The 24,537-nt window shown below is 43.5% G+C and overlaps 1 protein-coding gene and 1 non-coding gene across 5 annotated transcripts in view; one reads left to right on the top strand and one right to left on the bottom strand.

Moving 5' to 3' along the window:
- Positions 1–863: 863 nt before the first annotated feature.
- Positions 864–935, top strand: trnac-gca (transfer RNA cysteine (anticodon GCA)). The gene has a single exon. It is a non-coding gene; the product is annotated as a tRNA-Cys (tRNA).
- A 3,118-nt stretch (positions 936–4,053) lies between these two features.
- Positions 4,054–24,537, bottom strand: part of plxdc1 (plexin domain containing 1) — a 45,930-nt gene continuing 25,446 nt past the window's right edge. The window contains exons 4-14 of one of the 4 annotated variants that reach the window (XM_064321915.1): positions 24,208–24,277; positions 21,112–21,234; positions 20,909–21,027; positions 20,287–20,386; positions 19,565–19,660; positions 18,110–18,191; positions 12,869–12,929; positions 12,339–12,465; positions 11,190–11,225; positions 7,321–7,481; positions 4,054–5,526 (exon numbers count right to left, since the gene is read on the bottom strand). In XM_064321915.1, coding sequence (XP_064177985.1) covers positions 5,404–5,526; positions 7,321–7,481; positions 11,190–11,225; positions 12,339–12,465; positions 12,869–12,929; positions 18,110–18,191; positions 19,565–19,660; positions 20,287–20,386; positions 20,909–21,027; positions 21,112–21,234; positions 24,208–24,277 — 1,098 coding nt within the window. In that variant the 3' untranslated portion in view covers positions 4,054–5,403. Of the gene's footprint in view, positions 5,527–7,320; positions 7,482–11,189; positions 11,226–11,288; positions 11,666–12,338; positions 12,466–12,868; positions 12,930–18,109; positions 18,192–19,564; positions 19,661–20,286; positions 20,387–20,908; positions 21,028–21,111; positions 21,235–24,207; positions 24,278–24,537 lie in introns of those variants that run through there. The other 3 variants (XM_064321916.1, XM_064321917.1, XM_064321918.1) reach the window with 3 other exon arrangements.

Raw genomic sequence — 24,537 nt, 5'->3', positions numbered from 1 at the left:
TCAGGTGTGGCCAGTTTATCTCACTGACTAATGGTATTTTAACGAGCCAGCATTTTATTTGAGAGTAAGGAGATGTTGAAAAGAATATGAAATATAACCGAACAGCAACATGACGAAAACTGAATAGCAAGTTATCTGACTGGCTGGCAGTGACGTTTTGTCTAGAAAACATCCACGCTACTCTAACTCCGTTAGCTGCTATCAATCTGACAAACTCATAAGATTATAATAATACAAATTATTAACGACGAAATGCAAACAAACAGAAAGAAAACGGCAAATTGGCTCGACATGATAAAGCCAATCTGGAGCTAATTTCGAAAGAGCCCTGCATCTTTCCCTTGTTTTGATCGCCACCTTGTGTCCTAAAAATGCAGGCTACATTTTTATTTCCCTTTGCAAAGATGAGCATTCCGCATATCCACCATATGAGTTCGCCCACTCGATACGCCTAAACAGTGACACTATGTGCACTTAAAAACGTTTTGCACTGCATATCATGAGTTAGCCGGCCCGATAGTTTACTATATAGGCATTCGTTTGTTTGAACTGTATTAGAAAAATGGATAAGCAGCATGTAAACGGTGATACTTTTTGCATGGGAAAGCATATGCTACGTTTACTAGCAAAAATCACCCCGAACAGTACAAATCCAGTACCAACGTGGAAAATGCGTTAAGCCAGCAGACTTCAGCATGTGTGGGTGGATTGTTAGCTCTGTCTTGTTTTGTCATTCTTTATTGCTACGTAGCGACGAAATCGAATTCGAATTAGTATAAATAGCGAAAACGTTACATATAAAAATCTGTTACGTATAGCAGCCTATGGATTATGCAGTCTACTTAAAACACAGTAGCTACAATGGGGGTATAGCTCAGTGGTAGAGCATTTGACTGCAGATCAAGAGGTCCCCGGTTCAAATCCGGGTGCCCCCTAAATGTGGAAATTTTACGTCCTTATTTCCGTAAGTATTTAACGAGCCTTAAAGGGGCTACATAATTTGACCTTGCATTGAGAACAACTAATCAACTACTCCGTTGGCGAAATGACTAACTCTGTACTCCGTGGCCACTGTATTACATAGGCCCCTGCTTGTTGACGCATAGCCGGCTACTTGAGACAGTATCATGTGACTGCAACTCGATATACATGGTGAAGCAGGCTTAGTTGTTCGATAAACATTAAAAATGGGCAAGACACGTGATAAATGACTTTGACTGTAGTAAGATTGTGGGAGCCAGACGTGGTAGTTCCAGCATCTCGAAACAGCACCCCTTCAGCGATTTTCAAGCACTTGAAAGGCCACACATGCTCAAATTACTGCTCTTAATATCCCTGAAAGTCAAACCTTGAAGCAGAATGCAGTCAAACCTTGAAGCGGATGGGCTGCAGCAACAGAAGACCATTCTAGGTTCCAGCCCTGTCAGCTAAGAACAGTGGGTGTGTGATCACCAAAACTGGTCGACTGAAGATCAAAAAAACATTACCCGGTCTGACAAATGTCAATTTCTGGGGCCTGCTGGTGGCAGTGGTCTAATGGTGTGGGGAATGCTTTCTTGGCAGACATTAGGCACCTTTATATCATCATTTGAATTAGTATCATTTGAATGCCACAGCAGCACACCTAAGCATTGTTGCTAACCACGTGCAGCTCAACGACCGGCCTATCCTTTTCAAATGGATACGTACAGCACGATAAAGCATCATATCACAGAGCACGCATCACCTCAAGTTGATTCCACTAACATGACAGTGAGTTCAGTTCAGTGCTGTGACCTGCAGTCCCCAGATCTCAATGCAATAGAGCAACTTTGGGTTGAGGTGGAATGTGGGGTTCGTATGAATGTGTGGCTGAAAAGTCTGCGGAAACCGTGTGATGCTATTGTCAGTATGGACAAAAATCCCAAGGCCACGAAACATAATCATACGCAAGTACCCGAACGCAAATGACAACGCCAGGCCGACGCACTGCAAATGCACGTCCTGGATGTACATACTCAACGTGTGTTCTTATGTCCGTGTGGAGGTAATAAACCCGAGTCCTCAAGGAGGCGATCCAGGACAGTTGTGAAAGACTGAACAAAGCACAAGTTGAAGACAGCTTTATCGTGTTCTTACCTGCTATAATGCCCCTCACTGCGACGTTTGAAACTGCAGCTCGCGCTTGCCTTGCGTTGAGAATTTAAGGTGACACATTTTATATCCCAAATCTTGTTGAGGTTCTTGCGTGGTGTTTTGAATTTGAGTAACGAGCATTTGCATTTCAATTTAGGAAATGAAACACGTTAGATGAAGTCTAATTCATTAAAGTTTGTATTGTTCCTAGTTTTTCAAACTGCCGTTTATTTATTAAACTTTCAGTTTATTAACTTAAATTAGGATACAGCCTAAGTTTTATTATCGAATAAATGTTCCATGCTCTAACCTAACTGGATGGATATACCCATAGTAAATCGTTATATAAACAATTTAGGCCTACTTAGACTAACTTAATTCTCTATTTGTAATTACGATTTGCCATCAACGTTAATTCTGGTTAACTCTACTTCCAGCAGTTTGTGCACGCGATTGCGTTCACATCTTACTGATGATTAAATTACCAGCAGATGGCGCTATTACGCAATATAATATGAACTACCTAAGAAACATGCACGTTTAGTACTGAAGTATACCATCTTTGAAGGCTGGAGTTGGGGGCGTGTGCTCAGAGCACGCCCCTCTACTCCTGGATTCAAGATACAAATGCGGTGGAGAAGGTTTTTGTTTACTGTTGGGGTGGGAGGTATGGGTCTGGATTGAGCATCTCACAGTTATTAAGCAGTTTAAAGATTTCCCACAGATGTAATATATAATGTAATTGTCACAAGTGTGTTCATGATCCAGCGGTCTGCAACCACTCCAGTGCGAACACAGAGGCCCCAAACTCCTACTTAAAATACATAGTTGTGCACTCTGTGTCCCAGATGGGGTCAGAAGTCTTCAGCCAAATGGAAAAAAATGTTTTGTTTATATCTCCATATTTCTAAAATGACATTTTAGGGTTCCAGATTAACAAAACCTGGCTTACAAAAACACATTACTTCTTTGATACTACAATTTTTGCAATTTGTTACAAAACTTAATTTCTTATAAATATCCAATAGTTTTTGTCACATTTTAGACAGCTTCTGCATTACAGCCTGTGGTGAGTGTTGGCAAAAGGTGCTAACAGCCAGATAATCAATATAGGTAAACCAGCATCCAAAAGAATTTAGTGGTCCACTAGCGGCCTGCAGTCGGCCCAGCTTTCAGCCAGTTAGTATTCTGTAAATTGGCACTATGGTCATATGCTAGTAGACTGTTTCGGTGAGAAAGTAAAGATAAGGACAGCTATCAAGAGACAGCAAAGTAGTTGAAGGACCCTGGCTCCAGCAGATCGCTATATTGGCGATTTGCTAAGCTGGCACACTAACAGCTGGCATCGACAGTGATCGAACAAGGTGCTTGCCTTCTGGGGAAGGTGCTCAGTCAGAGGGTTGGTCATTGGGAAGGCTTTGAGATATGAAAAATACTAGGAAGGCTTGTATTGATGTCGGGGTTTGGCAACTTTGGTTCTGAAGAGCCGCAAGGTCTGCTGGTTTTTACCTTAGAGAGGTAGTTCCCTTGCTGGAGTTTTTGATATCATTTCAGTTTTAGCGCATATTCTTTTGATCAGCGCAAACAGTTTTTGTGTGTGTTGAAAGATATTTGACACCCTTACTGAAATTGCTAATGCTTAGCTGGCTTTACAATGGCAAGGGTCAGGGTAGTCTGAGGTTTGTGGTCTAAAGCAAGAACATACACGTCAGGTATCTCCAAAGCAGCTTGTATGTTGATGTTATGTTTCCAGTGGCTGTGCATAGGAACAGGTTAATTCTATAGCGTTTACTCATGATTATATATACAAAAATCAGTCTTTATATTGTGCCAGTACCTCTTTCCTTCACAGCTCTCAAGCAGGGTAAGCTCTTCACACCCAAGAAAATATGCAGTAATACTGATATCAGAACTTATGTCAAGAGCATTGTCCACACGTTTACAATCAGAAAATCATTTATTGATTTGTTGTCATGGTGTATTTACTCTTTTATACAATGTTGATATAGTGTATTCATGTAGCTGCACTACAGAACAGAAATCCCAAAATCCGGAAGTCCATTCTGGAGTCCCTGGTGACAACGGCTTGGTCAGGGGCGTTGTCACCGGGGGCCATCGACCTTCCCGTGCTTTTATGCGTGGTCTTCAGGACTCCATGTCAGACCTGGTCGAGATTCCTGCGATCGAGAGTGTGCAAGCATACAGTCTCTTGGGGATGCAGGGTGGGACTGCTTTCCTTGAGGTGACTGAGAGAGCCCAAACACTTTCCAAACACTTTTGATCGAACCCACACACTACTCCGGTCTCCCATTAGAAACACACCGCGGCAGGGATTGGTGAAGCCTGTTCCATGAAGGGCACTGTCATGTGATTTTGATTCCGCGTTGGAGTTAAAGGGGATTTTGCTATTTTCGTTTGACAAGGTGCCTATTTATGTATGAGCTACAACTGTGTATGTTTACATGACAAAAGTAAAAGAGCATTTAAAATACTCTGTATCTCTGCAATGCTGATCTGCTAAGTTTTAGACCAAAAGTTTACCGCTACTGTGGGACTTAGTAGTGGACCAAAGCAAAAGTACAAGCTACTTTTGAAATCAGTCAGAGTGTCAAAGCTTTGATTCGAAGCTGCTATTACTCATCTGCTAACACCACAATGTGATTGCAGAATGTAATGTTTGCAGGTTGTTCTTGGTCCCCAGGGATCCTGCAACCAGTTCCATGTTTTAAGTTTATGAGTTTCTCCAGGAACTCATGGAACCTGGTCCCCAGGTCGCACTGGAGAGAGCCAAAAATTACGATTCAACATAATTCACTATAAAAAAGCATCCTGCCCGGATTTGGCAAGAAGGCCCAATGCCTAATAAGCAAAGTTTTCTCTTATTGCAACATTTACAGCTTAGCGCACGAGCAACTTTGGCAAAAGTCTCATCAGAGGTTTACTGGATGTCTGTCGCTCTTATCACCTCTGTCATCACTGTAGAGATGCACATTACCCACAGAGCTAGTCGAATCCACACGGCTAAAATAGGAGTATCATATGAAACATAGTCATTGATCAACAAGACGCTTTGTAAAACGGATTTCCATTCTCCTTGTGAAAACAAACAAAAAACAGAAAGCGGTATAAAGATTAACTGTACATTAATTGCAGTAATGACGGCTAAAATCTCATTGCATTTTTACCACCGAGACAAGTCCATTTCTTAATGCCCCCCCCCACAAAAAAAAAGACCCGCCAGTGGCACCCTTTCCGGCCCCAGTCCTGAAAGCAGCGTGTCCAGTCTCCTTAGCACTGCTCAGCCTCGATGAATCCCTCCTTCTCTTGACCCCCGACCTCCACCTCCGCGTAGCTGGAGTGGCAGCCTTGGTTCCGGAACTTCATGGACGGCCAGTAGTTGTTTGTACGTTGCTGTGGAAGCGGGTCGCACATCGAGAGAAAGGGTGGTTAGGGAGAGGGAACGCGGGAAAGAGGGCGTGCGCGCGTGCGCGCGTGCGTTTACGGGGGGAACGTGACCGTAAAAAGGAACACGACGAAGGCTGCGTGGTCGGAACCCTGTCACTTCCTACACGTCAATTTGAATAAATCATAATAATAGCGTAATAACTGTGTGCTGTGCTCTCTTCACGCTTGAATTTTAGAAAATGAAAAAAACACCGCTAAGACAATGATTTACAAGCGCATTAAAGGGGAATTTACAGAGTATGAAGTATGAACAGTACAGAAGATTGCATCTATTAGTGATTACTGGGAGATAAACATAAAGTGTGTGCAAATGAAGTGACACCAGCACAGTGCAGGTACTGTGTCACAATCATTAGCTGAGTTTTCCTTCCTGCACAGTAAATTTCTCTGAAGTTGTTTGTATGAATATTTTATCAGTCATCCAGGTTACAGGTTCCTAAGACCAGAAATATTAAAAGCGCTGAGTTACATTACATCACTGGTATTTTGAAGATGCTCTTATCCAAAGCTACAACGAGAAGACAAGTGCGTAAATCGGGGTTAAAAGCAACAGCAACCGTAAATGTGTGAAGCAAATACTCAGAAACCATTTGTTAGGGAGCATACATGAGGATTCGGATTACACATTAACAAAACCCAATAAGTATCATTTTGCAAAATAAGAATATTTCAATGCAAAAATATCAATAACAAAAAAACAACAGAATAGAAGTGCAATCAATAGTAATTAATCGCAACCGCAATATTATGTTGCAGTTACAATATGCACTCAAAAACCCATTTTGAGGATTGTTATTACAAACATGTTGGGCTGTGCTCGTATAAGACTGCACAACAGTGATGCCTCTCTGTCTTGTCAATGTCAGGATCTAGTTAATTAGACTCAGTAACAAAGTAAGCTATCTAACTGAAATGCTTGCAATATTGTTAAGTGTGTCAGTAACTCTGGAAACCTGATGTTGGGCAGAGAGGAAATCTTTATTAACACCCTGAGCTACTTAGGACTTTATGTGTGTATCAATAATTCTTAATTAGCCAGTTTGTATTTATCAAATCCCTGCTACCAGGAACAATTTATATTTCCGTTTTTCAGCGTAGAGGGAACTTGCCAAGGTTCTCTGAGTTACAGTGTCTGCTAAATATCAGTAAAGTCTGCTAAATGGCAGTGAAGTGTGTGAGTGTGTGTTGGATGGATCCATATGTGCATTTACATGGGGATGTGTGTGTAGCTCCACAGTGACTGGGAACAGTGTTATGTGGAGCTACTGTGAGAACTACTGTGACTTTCCCTCTTCTTGTTTATCTCAATTACAGTACTGGCATAAATCATGACTCAGAGCATGAAGAGGAATTACAAAGCCTTAGAGAAGAGACCATACTGCAATGCGTGATTATCTCCCTGCCAACCTCGGCATTCGTGCAAGAGTGTGTGTGTGTGTGTGTGTGTGTGTGTGTGCACATGTGTGTGTGTGCATGAATGTGTGTGCACGTGTGTTTAGTATTGGAGTTGACTGGAGCAGGAAATTAGAAATATGTTAAATTCTCAAACAGACAATAATGGGGGAATAGGCTTAAAATCCCAGTACACATAGAGGTTTAAATACTTCTGGGGTTCATAGTTGTTCATAATGAGAGATGTAGTTCTAGAATTCTCTCCTTCTGTGACTCCAGTTTCCTGCTCCTGGTAGGAGGGCAAAGCTAAGAAGGTGAAAGAGCTGCCTCAGTGCCGCTTCCACTGACCTGCATGAGGTAGAACGGCGGGGCGACAGTGGGATGCGTGTTGATGTAGTAGAGAGCCAGCAGCGTCAGGATAACGAGCAGAACCACAGCTGTCACCACGCCTGCAATGATTCCAGTGTGCTCTGGCGCCCCCTGCTCCCTTGGAGGACCTGTCTGTAGATCTGAGGGAGAATGAATGGGAAACCTGAAGGCATAGTGTGATGTGGGCTTCACAACACACAAGTGCATCTGCTACATGATGACATATTCCTCTTGTTGCGTGTTTCAGGGAGACCAGAGACAGAGAGCAAGGCTGTGTCCCAAACCACTTACAGATCCGTTTGCTTACTCAATCTGTGTGAACTCACAGTTCGAATCAGCATTTCCTAATTGATAGGCCATGTTTCATAGTCAGGCCTTGAACCCTCATTTTGGAAGTTGGAATTGCCTTGTACCTAGTATTATTAGATGTTAGATGTTTCAAATTATAGCTTAAGAAATGAGGTGGCTCAGATCCTGCCTTTGATGAAAGGGAAAGCATTAGTGATGATGACTTTGAGGAAGGAAACACTGAAACAATTAGCCACAAACCAATGTAGGTTTTCTAGATAATCTATTGCCTCCTTACACAGGAGGTAGAAACCAGACCTGGGTCAAACACATTATTTTCGTTTCAAATACTTTTCTACACTTTACTGAGCTCGTCTGGCATATTGGAACCTATGAGATACTCTAAAAAAGTGCAAACCCCACCTTTTGGTCCTATTGGCAGGCTCAGTTGCACCAGGCAAGATCAACAGAGCACAGAAAAGTATTTGAATCCAAAACAAATACGTATTTGACCCAGGTCAGGTAAAAACCACATGTCTACCTGCTCTCTCTAGCTACTACAGTGGTTCCCAGCCCTGTTCCTGGAGATCTTCCCTCCTGCAGGTTTTCATTTCAACCCTAATTTGACACATCTGGCTCTACCAATTAGCAGCTGAACCAGACCTCTATCTGCTGAATGAGGTGTGCTTTGTTAGGGTTGGAGAGAAAACCTACAGGATGCTAGATCTCCATAACAGGTTTGCAAACCACTGATCTACTACATGAGTCAACGGAAAAAATGTAAGTAGATTATGGTAGTGAAAGTAATAATCAGATAATGATTATGAAAAAAATTACGTGACAAATGTGAAAATGTAAGTAGGTTGCATATACTGTATCTAAGCGTGATACAAATTAGTTATGTTGGTGGAATACAGTATTAACAATGATTTCATCAGCAACCTCCAAAAGATAACAAAATGCAAGCTTATGTGGCTTATAAAATTTCCTTTTGTAAAATGCAGGCACACATGTGCAGCTATGGAGCCTTGTACATCTCTCAACAAAATATAACAGTTATTTCAAGGGACAAAAACAAGGGAGAAAATAAGCATGTTCATTTAACTTAAAATCAGCTTGCAAGCTATTATGGTAAAAACTGTGAACTGTGACTACAGACTACAGTCTCTTAAGTGGAAAGGCAATGTGTATATTATCAGCTAACTGTAGGTTGAATTTATAATAACCAATATGATTTAGAATAATACATGAAACTGACAAGATCACTCAATGTTAACTAATGTAAATATGTTTGCAAGAAAAAAACAGACGTAAATTCTTGTCTGGACATTTAATGCGCATGTATAAGGCCAGCAGTTTGTGCCAGCGTTGATGACATACGTTGAAAGGAAATAAATGAGGAAGTAACTGCCTGATCACAATCCCCTGAAAAGCTCATTAGCGACCTGCTCCCAGAGGCCCTGGAATCATTACTTGGTGACATTGCACCATATCATGCAGTCATTAATCTCCGATGGTGGCTAATACGCTACAGCTATGGGATACAGAGAACCCTGCACTGTTAACGGCCTTCAGCTAGCGCTTTGTGCTTAGAAAACATATCCGCTTTAGTACAGATCTCATCTCCGTCAACTCTGTGCATTCATGTAAAACGGCTTCATTCAAAAGAGATTTGATTCAGAGGAAAAACTTCAATCGCAAGAAAGAGGCCACTGATCTTTTTTCAACTTAAATCCCATTCATTTCAATTTGTTACAGCTAAAGTAGGGTAGCAAAGGCAGAACTACCCGATATGCTGCAATTAAGTACAAAAAAATCATCTACAAATGGCTGAGCCCGCAAATGTTGTGCGGTCATGTAAAGCATTCAAGAACCGTCATCTGTTTTAAGGTAACTGTTCTGATTCTACTATTTGTAGTTCTTTGTCCACCACTGCTACTCGCTGAGGGCTTGAGGGCTTCAGGGCTTAAGGGATAACTCTGGAATGCACCATTAGTTTGCAGGAAAATGCAAGTGTGCAGTTGGCTCACAACGCACAAACGCAGGGCTCCAGCAAAAACAACTAGCGGTCGCAAGCAAGCCAGCTGGCTGAATGACTTTGAGCCATGGTCAAGAACACTATTTAAAGGCAATGTTTGAGAAATGCGGCAAATATTATTTGAATCGGTGAACACCAATGAAATGTACCCATTAATCTGTTTCGGAATATTCATTTGACACATCGATGACAACTGCGGTGGGATGAAAATATAAACCAGGGGCCCAACAAGTAGTCTTTACATGTCTATAATCCATATCTGATGAATGTTCAAAATGTCAGATGAATGAGTGAATGGTGTCAAAAGTCGCAGGCTAAAAACAACATTAATATGGAAGTGAACTAATTTCTGTGACCCACCCCTGTCAAACACAGCCTAAAACTTTATAAGATGGAATAAAAAGGAACGCTATGTTCACTTCACATCCCCAAGTCATGGACGTACTCTGGCAATTATAATTTATCAACCCCTAATTATTGTGCTCTGTTTTAGGCTAACTTTCCCCATTTCCAATTTTCTCAATTGGGCAGCAAGGTGGCGGGCTGACGGTAATGGAAAACGCGTTTCGCAAGAGTGCGCTCTCGCCCACTCGATTGCCCTCTTGCGGGACCCCGCCGATAAGAGAGCGAGTGCATGGTTTGGGAAGCTGCCAGAGAAAGGAGAACCCGAAAGGAAAGAGAGAAGGAAGACAATTCAGTAGAGCACGACAGAACACGCTACGCGCCGATCCCGCATCTGCGTCGGCAAACGCCCACTCTCCCCCCGGCGACCCGGGACGCGTTGCTAACGAGCGCGGAGCTCGCGCGGGCAGGCGGGCGGGCGGGCGGGCGGAGGACTCGGTAGTGATCCAGCCGCGGGCTAATTAAAGCATCTGTCGCCATCGCAGCCACGCAGCCACCTTTCGCTATCACACAGGCGGCAGGCGTGCGGACAACAAACAGCGCGACGGCCGCGGGAGAGCCGCGCGAGGGACCGCGGTTATCGGCTGCTAAAATGTCAGCCGTGTCGCCGTGTTCCAGCCAATTAAATCGTGTCGTTTGTTTTCAGGTTTCTGTTATTCTGAGAAATGAGGGGCGCTGCCAGCATATGGCTTGGGAATCCCTATGCTCACCGTACGTCTTTCCAGTGTACAATGTCCCGCTTCAAAAAAGAATTCTTGTACATTATGAAGTTGGACGCTGGCGGTGTAATTCTGTCAGAACCTAACTGAGCTGCACTTTTGTTGTGCTAAAACTGCCCCCTTCTAAGATTAGAAAGGGTTACTGCAAAACAGGAAAACAAGACGAGCACACGTACATACAAAAACAGAAGCATGCATTGGGATGCACACGCAAACACAAACACTGGCCAGGCGGTGGTCAATTGTCCAGGGCTACGCTGAGTTCATTCACATTTGAGCCGATACACAGATCAGGCCTGTGCTGCATATGGACCGCTGAGGTCATAACTGCAGTCGTTGAAAACAGATCATCAATGGACCACACAAAGAACAAATACTGTGCTAACCACTGGCCAACTCACCATTGCCATTGTAGTGAATGAGAAGTTTGGTGTCATCTGTGGACAAAGAAAGCACTGTTGTGGAGGGACAGCGACAAGAGACATGATCTTGCAGAGACATCCTCACGCACAAGCACACACAGGCGTAGAATTACGCACACGTCCGCACAAGCAAACTGCCACACGCACATTCGCCACTTCTACCTCTATATTTATGGAAAACCAGCATATTACACAAGCACGTGTGCAATAAATATGTCTTGAAATATTTGTTGGCGGGGGTTTTCTGCCGATAATTATCTTGTAACGTTGTTGCAACATCCCCGTCGATGAGCAAACTAGCATCGGTGTCCTCTAAAGAGCTGGCAGCCAGCTATCATTCCTCTGCAGTCCACCAGCTGATCAGCATGAATGCAGCTGAGGCAGCTGCGGTAGGCAGATCGCAGGTGCCTGACTGACCAGAGGAGGCGCTGTTGAGCAATGAGACAGGGAACACCCTGCTGACTGAAATTATTACAGCCTCAGTCAGCACTGGTGTACAGCTTATCATATTTATAAAGCACTAAAAAAGCAATCTAAAACAGTACAAAAACACAATGTACAAATTCACGTAAAAATATATTGGGGTCCATTCCAACTCCAACAACATATAAAACTTGCAATGGTGCTACAACATCAGATCACATTACTGTAATCTCACAAAAACGTTACTAGGATGTTGGAGTGTATTTATTGGGAACTAGCAGTGGTGTGCCACGACCATGATCTCATCTTTGATTCAATAAAAACAAGAAATACGAACAGATGATTCTGAGAAACAGAAATTTGATTCATGAATCATATTTGAATTGAATCTGATTCACTGTACCGTTACAAAAAAGATGTTCACCGCTAATCCAAAACCAATGTTGTCGAACAGCTCTTGAAATATCACCTTACACGCAGAGCCAGGTCTCGACGTTGGCGCGCAGGCCGTCTTATTGCTGACAATGGACTGAATCACAGGCCGTGGCTCACGAGTTCTCCTTCAGCTCACAGACGGTTGCCGCGTCTCCAGTGCATGTTAATGGAATGGGCGAGGACACAAAGACTGGCCCCTGTCCTACACCTGTGGATTCCGGATAGAGCCACCCCCCCCCCCAGGTAGGCCGGAGAGCAGAGCGCACTCACCATCGGTCACGGGGCTTTCGGGCAGGGCTTCCGCTGAGGGGGTGGGCTCAGGGCTGGAGGGGTTATAGGGACCCGTGAAGCCGTGGGGGTCCGACGTTGCGTAATCCTCGCACACGGCACCCTTAGCCTTTGAGGACAGAGTCACACTGAGGTTAGCCAAACAAAAAGCGAGGCAAAGGGGTTAAGTGTAATTACACCGCTGAGACCGCTGAGTCAGTTCAGCCCACATACATTTGATGACATATCTGCCCGAGACTATGCCAGCATAGAAAAATATGGGTATTCAAATATCTTTGACATAATACAAGTGTCTTGGATGAGGAAAATCCTGTTGCAGTGAAAATATTTTCAAGAATATTATTTATTTTACTACTGAATGTCCCTTGTAGTGTAGGGTTCGGCATAGTAGAATAGTTCTTATAGTTCTTGTGATCGGCCAAAAATGAATTGCCGTAGGAGGATATGTGTAAACAGTCTTTTATATAAGGTGTGGTAACAAAATTCGGAATGCAATTCTCATTTTCTCCTACCTCCTCTGAGCAGCCATAGTCCAGCCACTCCTGTCTGTGTCTGTCTATTCCATCTGAGCACCTGAAACAGACACATGCGTAAGGACAGCATACCAGGCCAGAACTGCAGGCATGCCATGGCTACAGCACACGCTCAACATGAGGCACGTCCAGAGGAGCGTGAACAGGTGGGACCTCACACTTCCAACAGACCAGCTGAAAACGACTAGACTGGATGAGTGCGGGTGTAGAGCAATCACAAACATTTACACACATAGGAAAGGTACATAAACACGTATGGCTGTGTTATGGGTCCAACCAAGCTACACCTGCCTACATCAGAAGTGAACTATACAAAATGCAAAATATAATTTGCTTTTTTCTACAACATTTCACTTTTTTGTTTTTCTCCTTATTGAAGAACCTACTGAGTGCCTAAGGAGGAATCACTATCAACCCCCCACCTACACATGAGAAATACCCCCACTTAAGTCCATGCACTCCTCCAACGTCCTCTCCTGCAAGCCCATTAGATATTTTACACTTTAGTCCAGACAGTGCTACAGGAGAGAACTAGCACTGGTTGACTGATGAATTGTAACCTGTGGATGCCTGGCATGTCATTGGGAAGGACTAATGCAGCTGTGCCCCTGCTAATCGTGATTGACGCAGCTGGAACCCTGGCCAATGGAAATCCTCTCTACCGCAGTGAGGGTGAAGCCGGCACCCCCTGCTGCTGACTCCTGGTCATTGCCAGCCGAGGCCGAAGCTAAAACTGCTATAGGGTCCAGCCTGCGCTCCTGGCGAGCGTGAGGTTTTTCCTTTGACACAGCTGGGAAGAAAATGGAGCAGAGATTTAAAAATAAACAAAAGCAGTTCTCCTCTCCTCACCAACAAGCGTACTGCCAAGAAAACGTAGACCCAATGCAAAGCACTGTGGCCTGATGGGGAAACCACATCACGGAACATGCAGTATGCTCTCCCTGTACAACTTTCCCCACAGACTCAAACCAGCTGCGATGATGTAACTCTTAGACCATGGTTTTGTACCACAGGTACAGATTTGTGGGCTTGTTCTTGTTAAGTTTAATTGGTTTATGCTAAACAATGCCTTGACTTCACTCTTGGGCTCGCACTGAAATGGCTGTACGCTCAGTCTTGGTCTTGGCCTGTGGTCATGGTTCTTATATTGAACTCCATTGAAACTTTTTGCCTTGGTAAGAGTCGTCTGGACCCAATCACAGTCACAGTCCCAGCAGGGGATCCAGCCTGTCCACAGCAGCATTAGCCGTGAGGAGCATTCGTCTCACGCGGGGACCTACAGAGACCAGCCTTTCCTTCAGACCTCATTTGTGTATCTGTTTACACTTGATGTTCTATTACTCACATATGCAAAATCCTGCTCCCTTGTCTTTGCATGCTGTGGTGTTATTCTGTCTGGAGCTCTCTGTCAAATTCCTGATTCTATTCTCTTCTATGTCTTCTATTCTAGGCCTCCCAGCTTGATTCCGTGTAGGACCGAGGGAGACTGTGGCTTCCAAGTTATGCCATCTGTACTAAAGTCAAACCAGATACACGGAAAAAATCAGTCACGAAAAACCTGTGCTTTATCAGTGTTCGGACAGTGGTATAGAAATGGTGTTTAATGATGAGATATTTTAGTTATGGCATTGGCTGCACAAAACTCTTTCCCCAACCACAGGAAGAGGCAGTTAGCTCAGGAGAGAACAGCCTGTATCTGAACGAGGCGATAAAAGAGGTATGGGATGAGCACCCTGTGGCTGCATGTTCATGGATCTCCTCTGGTGTTGTTCTTGGCCCACTCTCAGGATATCAGAGAGTGGAACCGAGGACAGATACACACACATACAAATGTGCTTGTGTACACTCTCTCTCTCTCTCTCTCTCTCTCTCTCTCTCACACACACACACACAAACACACACACACAACAGAAATCCACACAAATGCATGCATGCCAGCCCATTAGCCAAGCTATTTTTGTCACAGAAATGTATGCTGTTCTCTTTTAAGCCTTTCCAAACATTAAGTTTGTTTTTTGATCTTTAGAGACACATTTTCCACATAACAATGGCACCATACCAGGAACCGAACAGGCGCTAGCCATATTGACTGTGACTGCTCCGCTGTCCTTTCAGTGTCTCTGGTGGTTAGCACCTTGAGAGTGGACTGTCAGTTATAAAGTCAGAAACTATGCTCACACTCTGCTGATATATCTGGGGTATCTGACCTGATATTATAAACTCAGTGACCTCTAACGCCTATATCAACATATGATTTATGTGGCTCTTACATGGGCCGGAACTACACTGCCGAGGGTACGAGTGTTTAAAAACATGGCTTTCATCAACTGACACTTCAGCAATGAATGACTTCGATATTGTGGCCTGCCATGTTCACAGGCTTGCGTATTTGACATTGCGAGTTACACTCCAGTGCCAACAACACTGCTAAGCCGAAATCAACAAACTGCGTTTGCTGCTGCCACAAACACAACCCCAGGTGTTTTCCCAAGATGCACTGGAAAACAGTACCCAAAGCACCAGTGAAAAGGGTAGGGCAGCCAACAGGAAATCTGTCAAGTCCACAAGGGTCTGCACTTAACAGCGTGTGGAAGACGTCAATATAAACCTTAGGGACATAAAAAATGGGCCTGCTTCGTCAAAAATGACATTGCAGGTTAAGGTTCATACTCTACGCTAACACACTGCAGGAACACATTCATAATCACAGAGCTGCTTATCTCTGAGAGTGTAGCTATGGTTGCGATTTTTACAGTGCTCTCAGAGAATTGTAAAAAGAGGAAGAGGGAGGAAGAGGAAAATATTCTGTCTGCAGTATAGGACCTCTCCACAATTCATTTGAAGTGTTAACTCCAATGCTATCCTTAGACGTCCAACAAAATATTCTGCCGCTTACTATACCATGTGACAATGAGGGCGGTTTCTATGCTACTGTGGCATCTGGTGGTACTGGCAATATGAGAACTGCGTGCCTATAATTTACTAGCAAGACACTGCGGTAGTACATTTCACAACATGTTAATCAACTACAGCAGTATATACATGTGCTATTATGAATGTTTCTGATGTATTTTAACTTCTGAAACAATTAATCAAATCATATTAAGGCAGGTGTAACTGATACAAAATTTTACTAAGTTCATTTTAGTACAATTTCATATCAGTTACACCTGCTTAATATATTACAATAGACAAAGAGATGAAAACATCAATGACAAAGAAACAAATGCTTTTATCATTTACATTTATGTGTTTCTGTGTTCTATGTGTGAAAAATGATCCATGCAAGCAATAGTTCTGACTTATTTCACTGAAAGGTGAATTACAATAAATGAATGCACGGAATTACAATTCAATTGGAAAACATTGATAGAAACTGATTGAAAAACTGAAAAACTAATCTGCATGCTAAACCACTTTTTGTTTTTGTTTGTGCAGCTTTTTTTTGAAGAGCATGTAACATACAGTGAGTACTTCTGATACGAAAGCTTTTTACTTTAGTGTCCTCATTTCATGAGCCATTTCCAGCTCAGCTCTTTTTAGTCTTGTTGGTAGCCCTTGGTTTTGGTAGTACGAAATCAGGACAATTAATGATCTCTTCTGTTCAAAATACTGATCAAAATTGGTCCTTAACGTTGCTGTGCAAAGAATGGTTTTGCAAAAAAAAAAAGAAAAGAAATAGGAGTGAGTCATGCGTGCTGTTTGTCCAAAGCAAACAGGTGACGTCAGCGACAAAGACCTGCTCAAACACTTCATCTCATCCTCCGACTTGGAGTGAAGTAGGACACAAGACGTTATGCAACGTCCCACAATTTAGCCAAATGAGAGAAAGCTCTTGCCATTTGGGCCTTCTTAGAGATAATTTATGACGATTAGGCTTTTCCTTAAATTGCATCCATTTGAATGGTTTGAATAATTTCCGTTGGGCTGGCCCAGACGATTTGGTCATTGTCCTCGAGAAACGCCGCAAAGAGAACAATAGACGTGTTCTGTCAGTTCCGTGGAATTCTGGGACAGGAGCTGCGCTCATATCCGCATCTCACAGTTTCTGCTGATGACCAAAAGGAAACAAAAGACCACAGGCTTTGTTTATTGTTCCAACTGAGCGAAGAGCGCAAGGATTACTCACCCCAAACTGTTTCCCATTTCCCAGAGTCTCTCGCACTCGCCTCATGCTAGCAAAGCAAAGACTTGTTCTATTTTTGGACTCTGGCAACATTACTACTTTACAGGAATTGGATACAGTTTACCGTAATGCTTTGCACTTCATTACAGGTGCTAAATCCTTAAGCCATCACTGACTCGCATATGAATGGTCTGGGTTGACTTCTTTACACCTATGCAGATCGATCCAATGGTATGTATTCATCTATAAAACAATAATTGGTCTAATTCCTTCCTACCTCAGCGGTCTGCTAATTCGAATTTCACATAGTTATCACCTCCACTCTAGGGATGTGATACTTTTTCAATTTCCTCGTCCCTCTACTGAATTTTGAAAGCTGGGCTTAATATATTTTACTCCTTACAGCTGGAACAATCTGCAGAAAAATGTTTGACTTGACAAATTAATTTCAATTGCTGATTTTAGTAATACATTACTATTTTCATAGTATGCTCCTGCTTTTAACCCCTGCTCTGCTCTTTAATTACTGTTACACTATAGTCTCATTCCCCATTTGATGTCTTTAACTAGATTGTCAACTGTCTTGTTAGATAAGTTTGTGTTTTATGTCAGGTCCCCCTTACAAAGAGATTTTGATCTGAAAGGGATACTCCTGGTTAAATAAAGATAAAATAAAAAATAAACAAAATACACACGCACGTGTGCACACACATACCTACTTACAAATACATGGTGTGGAAGAACTTGACAGGACTGCACAGAGCCCTGATCTCAACCCCATCCAACACCTTTGGGATCAACTGGAAAAGCAACTGCAAGCCAGGCCTAATAGCCCAAGCTGTGCCTGACCTCACTAATGCTCTTCTGGCTGAATGGAAGCAAATCTCTACAGCAATGCTCCAACATCTTGGATAAAGCCTTCACAGAAGAGTGAAAGTTGTTATAGTGGCAAAGGGAGGACCAACTTCACAGTAATGTCCATAATTTTGGGTGAGATGTTGGATGTCAGGTACCCACATACTTTTGGCCATGTAGTGTACATACACACAAAGAGCTGTGGGCTCCAGTCCTGGCTGTGCCCCTGTCTCTCTCACCTCTGAATGACGTTGCACCAGCCACAGCCAGACGTCAGGTTGGAGGAGATGCAGCTGTCGCAGCTCCCGTGCTGCAGGCAGGCTGAGGAACGAAATCACAGGAGGGCAGGGCTTAGGGACACAGGACATGCAACATTCGACAGTAAAAAGAAATGTGAATACAATCAGTGTTAATTTAACTCAGGCAGTCTTTATAGAAGTGCAAGAGAGACTTTTTGTCTCACAATCCAAGCCAGACTGAAGGACCTGTCATGCTGTATGGTGGACCATTGTCTAAAGCTCAATCCAGCTAAGACTGTGGTGCTATACTTACCACCCAAGTCTCCATGACTTTAATGCCTCTCCTGTAATGTAGGCGCTACAGGAGAGCTAATTCAGAGCTCTTACTACGGTTACCCAAGACGACCAGCTGTCCGTTCTCCGGGCATGTACATTCTGTCTATACAACTGGAGATTCTGACATTACATTACATTACTGTGGTGTGGGGATGGCTGGTTTAAGCAGCCACACCTGCCCTGGGTCAAGCTAATTAGACCTGGCCAATTGGATAATTGGTTAAGAATTAATAATTGCGCAGGCTAATTGGGCTCAGGACAGAGTGGCTGCACCTGTGCGTAGTGAGGTAATCACTGCGCACAGGTTAAATCTGCCATCCCCACTCACACGGGGAGCTTCGTCATGACTGGGTTACATCTGCTCACTTTGGCGTTACCATCTTGCCAAACCCTCGTGAAAATAAATGTGGACTGCTTGAACATCATCTCTCTGTGTCTCTTTGCTGTGCCGGAGCAGCCCCACGTTGGGCGCCACTGTGGCAAACACGCCTGCCACAGGCCACCGAAGTGGCTTTCCTTGGGGCCCTCCAATTACATTACAGGCATTTGGCAGACGCTCTTATCCAGAGCGACGTACAACAAAGTGTATAACCATAACCAGGAACCAAGAATAATAGCTCCTAGTCCAGGCCCTGGTGCTCTCACACCTGGGGTATTGCAATTCCCTTCTTGTCAGGCTCTCTATTTAGGGTATATCTGTGGTTTTATTGTTCTCTTAGGGCGTGTTGTGGAATTAGACTGTTTGCATTTCAAATTTTTTAGTTTGTTTATTTGTTAGCATAGTTAAGTTACACTGGTGCTTCAGGGATGTTGCATCTTTACTCGCTGGTCTGGGCATGTTCTGGCACTAATGTTCATATTAATCAAGAGAATGCACTTCTCTTTCTCCTATATTGTTAATCACTTTGAAAAAGAGCATCTTCTAAATTAATGTAATGTAATGTAATATAATAGGATGTGATGAGATGCAACAAGAGTAAAATGAATTTTGTCAGAGCAGATTAATTGTGGACAATGTTATTGCGTATTCTTTGATTCTGGCAGCCATTGGCAAAAGTCCATGTCCTTCTGTGGTACAGACTGATTGTCCGTAATTGGCTGGGAGGTAGAGGTACTCACTGGGCAGTGGGGTGAACTCAAAGGCAGAGTGGTTGGTGATCTTTGTTGTGTCTATCTCCACTCGATGATACTCGTAGATTGTTTGTCGTCGTGAATCTACAGACAACAAACCATGTGCTCAGACATATAAACACCCTGCCCTGCACATATACATACACTCACACACAAAACAAATATCACTTCAACACCAGCCGCATAAAATGAAACTGCTGGAACTGATCTGGGGCCTGTGACTGACTCATGGGGTGTGACTGACCTGGGGCCTGTGACTGACTCATGGTGTGTGACTGACCTGGGTCCTGTGACTGACCAATGGTCTGTGACTGATCTGGGATCTGTGACTGACTCATGGTGTGTGACTGATCTGGGGCCTGAGACTGACTCATGGTGTGTGACTGATCTGGGGCCTGTGACTGACTCATGGGGTGTGACTGACCTGGGGCCTGTGACTGACTCATGGTGTGTGACTGACCTGGGTCCTGTGACTGACCAGATGGTGTGTGACTGACCTGGGGCCTGTGACTGACTCATGGTGTGGACTGATCTGGGGCTGGACTGACTCATGGTGTGTGACTGACCTGGGGCCTGTGACTGACTCATGGGGTGTGACTGACCTGGGGCCTGTGACTGACTCATGGTGTGTGACTGACCTGGGTCCTGTGACTGACCAATGGTGTGTGACTGACCTGGGGCCTGTGTCTGACTCATGGTGTGTGACTGACCTGGGGCCTGTGATGCGGCGAGATGGGCCATGAAGGCATCAGATAAGCCCACCTTCACTGGGTGTGTATCTGAGCTTATTTCCTCCACCGACAATGGAACCTGGGACAGAGGAGGGGGAGGGAGAGGCGGGAGAGTAATTAGAGAAGGAGAGTGAGAAAAAATGGCCCTGCGGTGGTGGAATGAGCTATTTCCACTGTGGTCAGAATAAGAGAAACATTCACCACCTTCCGACATAGACTGGAGAACCACCTCTTCAAACTACATCTCAGCGCCTCCGCACCGCCCCACCCTTCCACCTTCACCAGCCCTATCACCTGATTAAATGTAATATCCTTTTATCTTTTCATACCCTGCTGTTCTTTGTTCTTGTTCGTATAATACTCATTTGGGTAGTTTTATTCTTGTTTATACAACTTAGTTTCAAGGGTAGACGACAAGTTGTCAATCAAGTGTACACATCTTGCACTTGCTTTCTCTCATAAGAGGGGCTACGGTTTTCCCCCTCTGGGGAATTACTGCCCTTCGTTCCCATTTCTTTGCACTGTATATTGCCCGGAATGTATGTAACGTGCTAGATGGCAGTAAAGAACAGCAAGTGGAGCGTTAGGGAGCCGGACCCACATCTCTGTAGCTGAAGACGATGGTCCCGGTGCGGTGGAGGGCAACCTGGAAAGTGAACACCCCCTGCGCCTCCTGGTCCTGCAGCCGCACCTTGTCCCACTGCACCACAAACACGTCCTCTGTTGGGAGGGCAAAGGTCAAACGTTAAAGATAGATATGAGGTCATTGTACAGCCTACCCCGGCCCCAGTGACAAGTGCTCACCGTTGTCCAGGTACTGCACGGTGGAGTTCCTGGAGTAACTAGGGTCGAAGTTGGCCATGAGCGGGGCGATGTATTGAGTGGCCGTCAGCATGCGATGCGTGACTTCCCCTGTGAAGATGAATCCTAAGGGATACAAGAGGTTAAAGGTCAGAGAATCAAGTCGGCATATTTCACTGATCTTTATTCTATTGCTCTGAGGTTGTAAGCCTCACTGATGGTGGTGCTATATCCCTGCATTTTGTCGGCTGTGTATACCCCTCCCTCTCCTTCACTGAGGATGGGGAGGGAATCTTTCTAATTGACAGACCAAATGCCCTTAGAGGTCATGAGCCCAGTACCATAACTGAGAGGTCTGGATCTGTGTCTAAATTAACCACACATAGAGAAGTCCAGAGAGGGGTGGCTACAGTGGATTTACGGTTTATTGAGAATCGAAAGTGAGGTTGTCTACCAGTATGCCACTCGAGGGAACAGAACAAACAACATGGCAACACCCTGCTTAACCCTCAGGTTCTGTTTACTTACTAACGCCTGTGAAACTGCTAACCTGGGTCAGATATACCCAGGACATTCTTGGGATTTTAACACAATAAAGAAATGAAATTTATGCAAACATACTGAATACATGCATATTATTTTTATTTAAATTCCAAACAATATAAAGAATATATATACGGTTAATGGCCATTTACCTCTGCTAGGTCACATTTAACAATGAAATTGTCATTCCTTTTTTGTGATAAAGATGTGACATAAAACATCCACTAAAGTGAAGTGAAGGCATGGGAGGCATAAATCATTTTTATCTGTGAAAATTAAAATGAAACAGGGTCTTCATGCAGTAAAATACTGATATTTCTCAGTTTGAACTGACATTCTCAATTGGTTTTCATCTTTATCTCATTCTATTCAAAGAAACCATACAGACAAGAAGACATAAAGCAAATACAGATGATGAATAACAGATAGAATCACAAAATAAAACTGAATCTATGCTGGTTTAGTCACCGGTTTTGCAATACATCAATCAAAAGTGGCATTCCTCTTTGACTAAAAGTTTAAAAATACCAGGGTTAACATGTGCTCTCACAATGAGATAAGCAGTTTTAACTAACAGCTATAACCTTTGCCATACACGAAAAATGACTTGCCTTTAACAACTGGCATGTTTATGAAGTATGCAATGATAAACTGTGACGACACGTCACGTCTGATGAAACTTCCTGTCGTTGCTATAAGCTGGTAATAATACTGTATTGATGTAACCTTATGAAGCTTCATGTAGAGCTTACTAAGGTATTATAAATGCGACAAAAGAGCCACTTAAATGGTAAATGGTCTGCATTTATATAGCGCTTTTTATCCAAAGCGCTTTACAATTGATGCCTCGCATTCACCAGAGCAGTTAGGGGTTAGGTGTCTTGCTCAGGGACACTTCGACACTTCAGGAACAGGCTGAACAACAACACAAACTTTGTTTCAATGTGCTTGAACAGTCCGTTTAATGCAAATGCGCTAACTTAATTAGCTCAAGGAAGGGCCAATGTTGTCCTAAGTTTACCCTCCCTTGACTGCCAACACATTATGGTAACTTCAAAATCAAATGTCAATGGTTGTGCCAGTTTTTGAAATCTGGTAGGCATCCCCTTGTAATAATATCCAATCTTTAGACTGACAATTCATATTCATTTTTGAAAGCGACCCAACACTGCGGTCAATGCAGAATTATGAAAACCTTCAGCTATGTGGAGAAAGACACACAAAAAGCCAGGGTACCTCCGGTTGTGCAGGGAATGCCCTTCTGTACCAGCCCTGTCCTTGATCGAGGGCATATCCGGGCTAACTAGCTTACACAAGCATACTAAACGCATGTGTTGACTGAACGATTCCAATTTGAACATCACACACACAAAAGGCACAAGTTGCGTGGCTGAATATCCAATTTATTTCCACACACAGATGTGGCACAAATTAGAACTGAAAAGGTGCCAATCCATCTGGTTTCTGCCGTTCACACTGTTCTAAAAACTTTTAAGCTCTGTCACGAAGCTGGGTCACTTTAACTGCGGTCTGAATGTAGCCTATGAATGCAGCCTATGGTAATCAGATAATCAGTGCAGTTTCACAAGGGTGATTTTGCAATATTACATCTCAGACCAACAAGCTAAAACAAAGTTTACAAAACAAATGACATGCGCACATGTGGTAATCGGTAATAATTGCACGAACATATAAAAATATATATCAAAGATACCGCAATTTACTGGTTTCCAAAGTATCGCGTAGAGGAAATCTTTGCATTAGGTCTTTAAAAAAAATTAACCCTGTCTTACGGCCTCCATCTGAGTAATTAAGACCTTGTGCGAATTTTCACTGCGAGGACCACCCGCCTCTTAGTGACGTATGTATGCTGTACGCACGTCAGATGAGGCAAACTTATTCCCAACTAATTTTAGCGCCAGCTTTTAAAGAGCCTAACCAGCCTGTTTGTAGGAGGGAGGTTGTTTGTTTCCACAGCACAAGCTCTTTGCTTGCATGCACCAGTTCAATGAGGGAAATGGCAATAACTCCAAAAAAAGTCCCCCGGGAAAGCCATGAACCATTCTCACTAACACAGCGGCACATGCTAATAAGGACTGGAATTAATTATTAAGCCCCTGTCATATGGGAATTAAGTGGAGGAACTGCGAAAGAGACAAAGGACTGCACATGGGGAGAGACTGTCTGTGTTCAGGCTGGCAGGAGCCTGGCGGATTCAAAAAAATTTTCAATCAGGAAGGGGGACCAGAATATACATTTTTCATTAATGAATCCATTCCCTTAATTAGCGTCAGCTCCATAAAAAGCTATTTTAGGCTTCAGTAATGGGAATCCATTGCATACTTATCAGGACACAGTTATTATTCTAAGAACACAAAATAGACCCAGACACACGCCTACTGTACAATGCTTCTGGGGCTGCTGACAACAATATAAACAGGAACCTGAATGAGTGAGCGATGTAAATTGCCCAAATAAATTATATGTCTGACTAAATTTGCAGGCATGTAATAATGGATGCTGAGGAGTCAGTCTGCATTAGTAACACTAATGTACCTCCTGTTGCTATGGTGATTTGCCTCAGATAGTGTCCGTAGAAGGGGAAATCAAATGATAGGGCCACCCGCTGGAGATAGAGATAGAGAAGAGAGAGAGAGAGAGAGAGAGAGACTTTTGATTCCACATGACAATGACCTAAATGAGCACGGTTATTCACCATTCTGCAAAACATTCTCATAACATCACAAACAGGATATACAGTGCACCCGCCCATCACAAGGATAGCACTACTGAGCCATATTAAATCATGCTGTATAACGTCGGTGAGCAACCCGGGGGGAGGTCTTTGATCGTTACTCTATACTTAATCTGGCTCAGTTCAGTTCA

The sequence above is a fragment of the Anguilla rostrata genome, chromosome 2 (assembly GCF_018555375.3).
Source record: "Anguilla rostrata isolate EN2019 chromosome 2, ASM1855537v3, whole genome shotgun sequence".
Lineage (NCBI taxonomy): Eukaryota > Metazoa > Chordata > Actinopteri > Anguilliformes > Anguillidae > Anguilla > Anguilla rostrata.
Note: the sequence above shows the minus strand (reverse complement) of the source record. Positions and strands in the feature narration are given on the sequence as shown.